Here is a 10883-nt window from a genome sequence, read left to right on the forward strand (position 1 = left end):
AAAAAAGAAAGAAAGAATTGAGACGGGTGAGAAACCTACGAAGAGATGCAACCAATCCTGAGGATATTATATCAGGGCAATATCCCCGGTGGGTTTACGAAACTCGCTTGGGTAGGGCGAAAGGTCTGCGGGAAGAAAATCCGTGAGCAGCGTCCAGGGGCGCGCGGGGGAGGGAATGAGGACCAGTTTGGGGGAAGTTCTGGGCTGCAATCCGAGCCCACCCACCCGGCCCCTGAAAAAGAATTCACCAGAGCGTAATTATGTCTGCCACAATCCTCAAACAAACAAACAAATAAACAAAGAAAGGAGGCTGGATTGGAGTCTCCTGTGGCCCCGCGCGTCAAGACTGCGGAGGGTGGCCTGTGGCGGCCACATTCGGAAGCCAGAGCTCCACTGGCTGCGTGGGGCGTTTTCTCCCGGGTGGAAGGCGCGTGGGAGTTCGCAGCCGGATTTGGAACTCAGTCCCGTCGGCCTCAGTTTCCCGCGGTTCCTTCTTGGGACTCTCCCAGCACCAGATCCCGGCGATCCAAGGGGAAAAAACGAGTTTGGCAAAGTTTTGTCTTGTGAGGCCAGCCTCTCAGAAACTCAGAGCGGGGTGGGGTGGAGGGCAGGGGAGAGAGAGGGAGAAGGAGAGAGGAAATACGGTACATAGCAAGCTCACCCTCTCCTCCTTCTCCCTCCACCCCACCCTCCCCGCGCCTCCCCTGCATTTAGATGCTGCTCCTGGCAGGGTCAGCGGCCTGAGGATGGGCCTAATGATCTCATCTAGCTTTTCTTCCCCGGCGCTATTAGTGCTCAGATAGGCAGAATGAAGCGCAACTACGTGCAAATCATGTGTAAATGGTCTCCGTTCGGAGCCCTTTCTCTCGAAGACCCAGCTCAGGGCGGGCTGGTTGGCCCAGGTCTCTTCGTTTTCTCTACTTTCTCCCCGCTTTCCTCTCGCTTCCTTTAGCTCAAAGGGGGGTTCTTCTGAAAGGCGGCGGTCATATTCCGCGTGTAATTGCTGATCCCATTCAAACGAGGCGCTGCGCACTGCCTTGCGCATCCGCCTCCCACCAAAGAATTTATTTAAAAACCATTTTTATTTAGGGAATGGAATGGTGGGGAGTGTTGGGGGGGGACGAGAGACGCAGCGAGAGAAGTGGAAGTGCTAAGATTAGGAGTTGCAAAGATTAACACACATACACAAGCTTTCCTCCGATCGCCCTCCCCCCCCCGCCCCTCCTCCCGGCTGGCTGGCTGGCTGGCTTCTTCCTTCCCAACTCCCCTCCCCTTCGCCTTTGGGCGCCGTGGTAAGAGCCCTTTTTCTTACGTAGTCCCCCATGATTGGCAGGCCTGACAGTGATTGGCAGGGCGCTGCCATGGCGACGCCACAACGACACCCGGCGGGCCAATAGAAAAGCGAAACAAAATGCTTCGGCGCTGCACTCACGGTGGATTTAGGAGAGATATTATGAGGCTGTTGTCATTAGGGCGATCGCGGCCGAATCACTGAATCGCTTTGCGCCTCGGCGGCGGCGGCGGCGCCCGGGTCGGGAGGTGTGTGTGTGTGGAGAGAGCCCGCAGCAGCGCGCGGATGCCTGCCTGCCCGCCCGCCTGGGCACGCGTGTGCGTGTGAGTGAGCGAGCGAGCCGGTGCCTGCCTGCCCGTGTGCGAGTGTGTGTGAAAGGTGGTGGGAGTGAGTGAGGGTGTTTGTGTGCGTGTATGAGAGAGAGGGGAGTGCGCGCGCGCGGCTGAGTGCGTGTGTGCGTTTGGATGAGGGTCTCTATGTGGCTGCGCGTGCGGGTGCGGGTGTGGATGCGCGTGGGGTGCGTGATCCCCCTGTCCCTCCCCTCTTCCTCTTCTTCTTTCTCTGCGCCTTCTCCGTCTTCCTGTCTTCCTTTCTTTTCGCTTTGATCCAGCTCCTCTCTCTCTCTTTCTCTCTCTTTTCCTTTCTCTCTCTTTCTCTTTCTCTCTCTCGTTTTCCGACCCCCCTTCCCCGTCCGCCAGGCTGGGTCCCATGGTGTTCAGGTCCCCTCTAGAGCTCTATCCCACCCACTTCTTCCTGCCAAACTTCCCCAGCGACCCGCACCACCACCACCGCTCGCTCCTTCTGGCCAGCGGTGGCAGCAGCTCCGGACCTGGAGGAGGAGGAGGAGGCAGCGGCGGTGGCAGCGGCGGCAGCGGCAGTGCCGCCACCGGTTGTAGCGGAGGATCCGCCGGTGGCGGCGGCGGAGGAGGAGGCGCCTCTCGAGGAGCCCCGGAAGAACTGTCCATGTTCCAGCTGCCCACACTCAACTTCTCCCCGGAGCAAGTGGCCAGCGTCTGCGAGACGCTGGAGGAGACGGGCGACATCGAGAGGTTGGGCCGCTTCTTGTGGTCGCTGCCGGTAGCGCCGGGGGCATGCGAGGCGATCAACAAGCACGAATCCATCCTGCGCGCCCGGGCGGTGGTGGCCTTCCACACGGGCAACTTTCGAGACCTTTACCACATCCTGGAGAACCACAAGTTCACCAAGGAGTCGCACGGCAAGCTGCAGGCTATGTGGCTGGAAGCGCACTACCAGGAAGCCGAGAAGCTCCGCGGGAGACCTTTGGGCCCCGTCGATAAGTACCGCGTGCGCAAGAAGTTCCCCTTGCCCAGGACCATCTGGGACGGCGAGCAGAAGACGCACTGCTTCAAGGAGAGGACTCGCAGCCTCCTGAGGGAGTGGTACCTCCAGGACCCCTATCCCAACCCCAGCAAGAAAAGGGAACTGGCGCAGGCCACCGGCCTCACCCCCACGCAAGTGGGCAACTGGTTCAAGAACCGCAGGCAGAGAGACCGGGCGGCCGCCGCCAAGAACAGGTCAGTGCCAGCCGGCTGAAGCTGGGCGTGTGTGTGGGGGGGGGGTGAGGCTTGAAGGTGGGGGTAGGCAGCGGGAGTGCGGGGCTCACACTGCCAGGACACAAACCCACGTCCATCCCACGCGGGGCCTGCCTTGCCTAGATTGGACGCCTCGCCTCCTGCAAGTCTCCCAAGAGTGAGAACGCCTTGCAGGGGCGGCTACCCTTGACCCTTTGAAAAACCGCCTTTGGGTTCAGTTCTGCGTGTGTGTGCGTGTGATATGGGGGACATTAAATCTTGTCCTAGAGGGCTCGCTGGCTTCAACAGCAGGGATAAGGAAGTCAGTGGGCTCTGTTAAAAAGCAAAACGAGGCCCTTAGAGGGTTCCCTCCCCACCTGGGAGCTATCAAGGGGACTATGCTCCTCACACAGCCAAAGACAGGGCTCGCTTCCCCTTCCCGAATGGGCTGCTCAACAGAAGCAACTCGATTCCGCCACCCGTTCAAAGTTTCACATTCTTTCCAAACTCCATCCTTCTCCTTCACAGTTCTAAATAGGACAGCCCGTCTCTCAGTAAAATGCTTTGCAGTTTTCTGAACGCAGAATGTATGTCTCTGTGTGTATGCGTGCGCGTGTGTGCCTACTCTAACTAGGGATCCAAAAACCACAAAATAAAGGGACTTTATCTGCAGCCGAGTCCCCACACCCAGTGGAACCAACTGAGAAGAATGGGTGTAAACCCTCTTAGCTCTGGATGGAGCTCTTAATTTGATTAAAATTTTCATTCTCCTTTTCGCACGTCCTCTTTCTTTTTGTTCATAGATTGCCTATTATTTTTACCACTATGATTGTTATTGCTACATCAACAATAACAACAGGGACAACTCCTCGCAGCGAAATGCAGAAGGGGTGCGGATTAGATGTATTTTTTTTATTTGTGCCGTGAAAGCTGTATTTGGCAACTTAACTTTTCTCCCCTCCGCCCAAGCTATAAACAGTTTAAACAAACATAATAATGCGAAGCGTTCTTCCACAGAGCGAAAAGAAGGCAGCTGTTCCTCTATTGTTCTTATTAATTATATAAAAAAACAAAACAAATTCATTTGCCGAAAGAAAGACAGGCGAGAGGGTGGGGGTGCGGGGGTGCGGAAATAAAAATAAAATGAAGGGAAAGCATTTTTTTTAAGCTATCCGCCCTCTCCTATCTCTGTTTCCGGATGTCATTAGTTTGAGTTATGCATGTTTATGAGTATGTAAATAAATATGCAGGCGTTTGTGTGAGCAGGCGTGATTTTATTGTGTCGGTGTGCCACGCAGAATCTTATTGCCATTCCTTATTGCTCAACGTGGCTTTAAGAATGTTGGGGTTTAAATAATAGCTTTGAAAATAAATAAGATCACAAAGAATTTTAAGGGTTCCATGAAACAATGCAGAAAATATAAACAAAGGGTGGCGCTTTACCTCCTCCAATTGGACATTCCCAGTTTATATAGCAATGTATATTTTGGTAAAGTTTAATCTGAAATGTAGAGCAGGGGGTTGAGGGGGAAGCAAGAAAGCATAAAAATAAAATAAAAAAACCACCTTTCAGCTTCATCAATGGAGGGAGAATAGATCGACTCATAACAGAGAAGCCGGAAAGTTGCTAAAGGTTTGGGTTGACTCACCGAGTTGTCAGTAGGTGACTAGGAACTGTAAGGCAGCGGTGGAGGGACGGGGGGGGGGGAATAAGTAAATAGTATGGAATTAAAAAGTGCAGAAACGCAATTTAAATATGTAATATATTTAAAATCACTTCACTGCGGAGGTGAAGAGGGGGATTAAAATCTTACAGGATCCAGTTGCCCGAAGCCTGTCTTTCAAAACATTTTACAAAGGATTTCAGGGCTCGGCACAATGTTTGTTTTGTTTATTTGTTGGCTATTTTCTTTTGCCTCTGATCCTACACTTTTTTAAAAAAAATGCACTGGCCTTTGGGGGTGTGCAATCAACTTCTCAGTGTACTCAGCGCCCCCCACCCCCAGCTCTCTTGATCTGAACGGCTCAAGAGCTCATAACCGTCCAGCGCCTTGTGTGTTAGTATTCAGAATATTCTGCTGCGGTTGCAGATTGTTTTTTCGCTGGGCTTGGTTTCCCCAGCCACCCACCCTATAGAAATCCACTTAGTTGTTGACTGTTATAAAGAGCAGCGGCCGAGATTCCTTTGTCTCTTGGCGGTCTGTATGTTTCCAAAGGCAGTCTGAGAATTCGGCCGTCGGCCCCAACAAAAGCAATAAATAAATAAAACTATAAATGCATTGCTGGAAAATACACGTGTGTGTGTGTGTGTGTGTGTGTGTGTGTAAGAGAGAGAAGACTGAGCAGGCAGATGACTTGGGAAATGCTGCTCTCTGGACACCTTCTCCCCACAAAACAGTGTCATCATTTGGTTTGGGTGCTTGTTTATTTTATGGGGTTTTTTTAAGTGTTGCAAGTGTGTGTGTATGTTTGTATATAGGTACGCATTTATTTAAGTGATTCACGGGGGCTATCTGAGAAGGCGCCACCCTTTGCTTCTACAGACCACCGTTTGTGACTGTCCACGTTTGTTGTTAGGGCTGGACTGTCACTCAATGGGGGCGGCGGCGGCGGCAAATGCGCTAGAGGTTAGATCGAGGCCCACAGATGGCCGCTCCTCGCAAGTGAAACCGGCCACAGGGATAGAGATAGTGTGAGTAAGGGGAGCGTTAGCTTGAAATGGACTAATATTTTGCAAACCAACACGATAGCGGCCCGTTTGTGCGTTTATGTGCCTGCCTTGACGTCTCTCTCTGTGTGTGCATTTCTGAACGTGCCAATTGCTTTCCTACTCAAACCCTCTGTCTTCTCCACCCCGCTCTTTTTAAAAATATAATTACAGCGTTTCTTTTAGTCTGTGCTTTCCAAGCGACCTTTTCTGTCCGAAGTCCCTTTGCTTGCTTTTAACTCTCTCCCCCCCCCCCAACAACAACCCCCCACCCCCTCTCCTTTGATTTGAAACACTTTTTGCGGAGGGAGAGAGGGCCATTGCAGGCGGGAAGCTGGCTTGCAGCGCCGCGCTGGGCAGCAAAGAGAAGGCGGCAGCGGGCAGCGGGCCCCGTGGCTGGCCTGAGATCAGGCCGAAAGAAAAGAGAGAGGGATAAACCAGGCTAAGCGGTTGTTTGAGCGAAGGGTTTGCTGGAGAAAAAGGGAAGGTGTCTCCGGCTAGATCGGGATTGTTGCGCCCTCTTGGCAAGCGCCTTTGGGATCCGGGTCCCCTCCCTAGCCATGCGCTTTTACGCGCCTGGACTGCTGCGTTCGAGGGCCGCGTTTTCGGGGAGTCTCGCCTCTTTCCCTTTCTGTGTGGCTTTCCTTTCTGAGCAAGGATCTGTGTGCTCTTCCTTTGTCTCCCCACCAACCCCCAACCCCGCGTCCTGCAGGCTCCAGCACCAGGCGATCGGACAGAGCGGCATGCGGTCCTTGTCAGAACCGGGCTGCCCTACCCACAGCTCGGCGGAGTCTCCGTCCACGGCGGCCAGCCCCACCACAAGCGTCTCCAGCCTGACGGAACGAGCCGAGACGGGCACGTCCATCCTCTCGGTAACCTCCAGCGACTCAGAATGTGATGTATGATAACGGAACAAAAAACAAAACAGAATACTACAAAAAAATAACAAATAAAAAAGGAGGAAAAACAAACAAACAAACAAACCCTTAAAGGAGGAAATAAATAAATAATAATAATAATAATAAACCAATCAGGAAAAAAGGCAAAAATAAGCCCCCCCTTTCTCCACCCACCCACCTACCTACCCCGAGCGAGCGAGAGCAGCCGCCCCCCTCTCTGAACTGCCCCGGCCTCCGAGGAAAGAAAGCAACAACGAGCCGCTTTCAGAACACTCGTAGGCAGAGCAGCGAAACAACGAGAGAGAAAATTACAAAAAGACCTTTAAAAGAGTTGTTGTTGTTGTTTTAAAAAAAAGGAATTAAAAACCCAAACCTTTACCAAGCAAATGATTGAAATAAGAAACAAACCATCCACTTAGGCAAAAAAATAAAAAATAAAAACATAAAGGAGCAAACCACAAGTTGGACAGTTGCTGATTCTGGAGCGGGGAGAGAAATAATGCTAATGCTCATACTTTGCTATTATAAATATTATTATGGCGAAAGGAAGAAAGAAAGGTGACATTTGTATTCTTTGTAGGACGAAAGCACGTTCCAGCTCTACTTTTCTTTTCCTCGTTTTGATTTTATTGTTCGCGCTTTCCCATGGACAGCATCTCACCCATTTTGCATGACGATGATTCAATTTGTATCTGGGGAAAAGGGGGGGGGGATATGCTATTCTCTATAATAAATGAACAAAAAGGAAAAAAAGACTGGGGTGTGGGACAGGAGGAAAACTCCGATCAAATTTGTACAGAGAGAGAGAGAGAGAGAGAGAGAGAGAGAGAGAGAGAGAGAGAGATGCTTTTTAAAAAGAAAAACGTTTAAAGGAACTCTTTGAAGAGGGAAATAACAAATGTTTATCGCCTTTTTTGTTGGGTTTTTATCAATCTTTGTCTCTCTGGATCTGTAATTCCCCCCCTCAAAGTCCAAGCGATGGTCTAATCTAGATGCATCCCCCCCTCTCCTGCTCCGCCTCCTCCTTTTCTCCCCCTCCGTCGTTGTTTTTATTTTATTTTTATTTTTTAAGAATTTTTATTCTTTTGTTCAACAGACAATCATTTTCTTCGTAAGCACCTTTTTTTCTACACGTCTGTCACTGCCTGTGTGGGTACTGGTTATAAATGTGGAAAAAGAATAGTTATGACTGTAACAGATTTTTATTTTTATTTCAAAATTTTATATGAATTATGTATATCTTAATGATGCGGTCATTTCCCCCAGTTTGTAATATATGTGTAGAAAATTGCTTGTATATTATATTTGCTCTTCTCTTTGCCTTTTCTTCTCTCTGTCCCTTTGCCTTCTTCTCCCTTGCCTCTTTCTTTCTTTCTTTCTTTCTTTCTTTCTTTCTTTCTTTCCCTTTCTTCTTCTCTTTCTTCCCCCCTCCTCCGTCTTCTTCTTCCTCCTCCTCCTCTTTTTTTTTTTAAAGAAAAACATTTTCCCTGACTTGAGTTCCTTGCACAAACTTAGTTGTCAAGAGGTGATGGACTAGGTTTTCAAAAGGGACCTCAACGGTAGACGAAACGAGGCTTAGAGTGCCACTGTCCTCCTCTTATGCAAAAGCATTTTTGAGTATTTAAATAGCAGCTTTGGGGGTCTCTTCTAAAACTCCACGTAGGACACTTATACCACTGTTTCCCTTACTGCGTGTTTATCTATATGTACAAACTTTCTTAAAAAAAAATCAAATACAGTATTCCATTTTTCTTATCTATTCAGTGACGTTGGTGTTTTTCCTCTGCTGCACGTAGAAACAGCCGCCAAGAAATGCTGTTTCGTTTTTAAAAAATCTCTTCTCGTGTTGATTCAGTGATTCCACCCCTTTATGCAAGCTAGCAAGCCCGTTAAGCCGAAGCACTCGGAGTTAAGCCAATTTTTGCTACCTTAACTTCTCAAAAAAGGGGGGGGAAGAGCTTTCTCTGAAGTAAGTCCCGTTAAGTCCGGTAGGACTTCTCTGAGCTGCAAAGGTTAAGCCCCTGAGCCTAGCTTGGTCGACCATATAGTGTGCCTGTGGTTTGCACAGGGCTAAGAAAGCTGCCCGAACCTGTAACCTCATGCAAATTTACTTGGAAATAAATTCCATTGACTTCCATGGTAATTTCTTCCAAAGGAGTGTATGTTTAAGGATCGGGATGCAAGCCTGCAAGGCTACTTGTTATACAGTGCAACCCTAATCATGTCTACTTAGAAGTAAGTCCTATGGAATACAATGGGGCTTACTAGCTGGTCAGTGGTGTTAGGCTTGCAGCCCGCTAGAACCCCATCGCAATCCGTGAGGCTTTCTTCTTAGTCAATATTCTTGAGGTGCTGGGTGCGGAATTGCGCAGAGTGGGCGTGTACGTTTGTACCCAGACAATCGGGTGCCTGCACCACTGTAGATGTGTGAGTTGAAGCGAGGGGTTACTTGGTGTTTTCTCTCCTGTGTGGCATGTTGCTCTCTGATGAAGGACCTGTAAGAAAACGTTGGGACGCCCCACGTTCCGGACAAAAATATAACCTGAGGTTTGCAGGGTCTGAAGTGCGTGCGTAAACGTAGGCATATGGGCGTGCGTATAATTCCTAGCCCGCGCTCCCTTCTAACTCTAGGCTGCTCGGATACTCCTCCTCACTGTGTGACACCAAATCAATTTTCCTGCAAGTAAGTGGCATCGACCTAACTGGCGGTCCTTACTTCAGAAGAAGCACGGGTCGAGAAGTTCTGCTCAGGCGCTTGGGCTGGAAAGTGGGCATTGACCTCGAATCATCGGCAGAACTTCTCTCTTGAATTCTGCACCATTAGGAAATGGCTTTCCAACACGGTTTCTCCATCGTGTTTATTTCCTTCTCCCTCCCCGCCTCCCAAATCAGTTTGACGACTTTTTAATTTGTTTTGCTTAAGTAAACTCCAGAGTGCAGTTTAGGACAATTTAGGGTGTTTGGGTATTTTGGGGTGTGGGGTGATGGTGGGGGTTTGGGGGGATGAGGGGTGTCTGTAGCTTTAAATGCAAACGTGACAACCAAGCAGCCGTCCGAAACCACCTCACAAACCCCTTCTTCCCTAATCAGTTGTCGGCTCCTCCCCTCGAGTCCTAAGTAGATGGTTAATGTGTTGAAAAGAGTCTTTCTCTGCCCTCGCGAACAGGGGTCCCGCGTCACCTTTGGCGCATTCAAAAGTTTTCGCTTGGCCCCGGGGCAGGTTAGTCAGGCGTGAATTAAGAAGAGGTGAATTCTAAACTTGTTTTTACTTGAAAATACAATTTTGAAACTTTAATTGGGATTAAGGAGCAACGTGCCTGGAATTTTTCTTGACCATTTCCAAACTCGTTTGCGATTTCCGAATTACATTGCTCCCGTGGCTTGTTGTGAACGGACGTAGGGGGTGGGGAAGCGAGTGTGTGTGCGTGTAAATGGGACTTTTTTATTTGGGGTATTATTATTTTTCTTGATGAGCAGAATGCGGAGCTTTTGTGCGTGTTTGATGGTGGGATGTAAACCGCATTCCCAGTGAAACCCCGACCCTTGCCACCTCGCACGCGAAATTAAGGCTTGCAAGCCTATGCCCGCTTGCTTGGGAGTAAGCCCCGTTGGACTTACTTTTAAGAAAGGGGTCGTGGGATCAGGCTTGGCACTTGATCCACCCGACGTGAAAGGCGGCGAAGCCCCACTAATTTCCAGCAGAAGAGGTCGAGGCACGTGCTTCCTTCTTTCATTGACGGGACTTGGTCTGGATCGTGACCCTGTTTTATGTGGGCCTTATGTAAACGTGTTTTTTAAACAGGACTATCAAAGACAGAGAGAAAGGGGGGAGAGAAATCTACTTACTTTGATTGACTTATCCGTTTGTTAGGAATATCATGATTTCGAGCTTAACCGAGGTAGGAAAGGTTTCTAAAAGACAGAAAAGCTGGTATGCTGCAGAAATAGTAAAGCAATTCAGGAAACTTATTGGAATATTGAGAGAGGGGAGGAATCAGGCGAGAGGCAGAATAACTCTGGTCCTTAAAAGATTTGGACCCTGGATCTTTAAAAATGTTTAAACAGGAACCTATCTGCTAAGTGCATGATGCTTATGAAGGTGTATTTCAGCCTATCGCCATCTTGCAGTGGTTCATCCAAAGTCCTGTTCCACTACCAAACTGGTTTAGTGTTGGATTTTTTTTGTTTTGTTTTGTTTTGTTTTGTTTTGGTAAAACCACAACAGACACCCATTTTCCCAGTTAAATCGAATTACCTGCAGTTCAAACAGGTTAGAACCAGCAGCAGGGACGGGTAACCCCTTGATCCTAAATGCTTCTCCTTGGAAAGCGATTCTGTCCGCGTGCTCAGGATCGGCTCAGATCCAAGCTCTCGGATATAACGACGCTTCCCCCTGCCCATACATTGGCGTAAGCTAGGAGGGCTCCCTATCCACGCATGCTTAAATCTCTCTG

At 49.3% G+C, this 10883-nt stretch overlaps 1 protein-coding gene across 1 annotated transcript; it reads left to right on the forward strand.

Annotated features, from left to right (window-relative positions):
- Nucleotides 1–1438: 1438 nt before the first annotated feature.
- On the forward strand, nucleotides 1439–7221 carry SIX3 (SIX homeobox 3). The gene is made up of 2 exons (XM_081187147.1): nucleotides 1439–2826; nucleotides 6243–7221. Exons 1-2 carry the CDS (start codon nucleotides 2000–2002, stop codon nucleotides 6433–6435), a joined length of 1020 nt encoding a protein of 339 aa, XP_081043273.1. The 5' UTR covers nucleotides 1439–1999; the 3' UTR covers nucleotides 6436–7221.
- Nucleotides 7222–10883: the final 3662 nt, after the last annotated feature.

Source organism: Podarcis bocagei, assembly GCF_964188305.1.
Source record: "Podarcis bocagei genome assembly, chromosome: 3".
In the NCBI taxonomy this organism is placed as follows: Eukaryota; Metazoa; Chordata; class Lepidosauria; order Squamata; family Lacertidae; genus Podarcis; species Podarcis bocagei.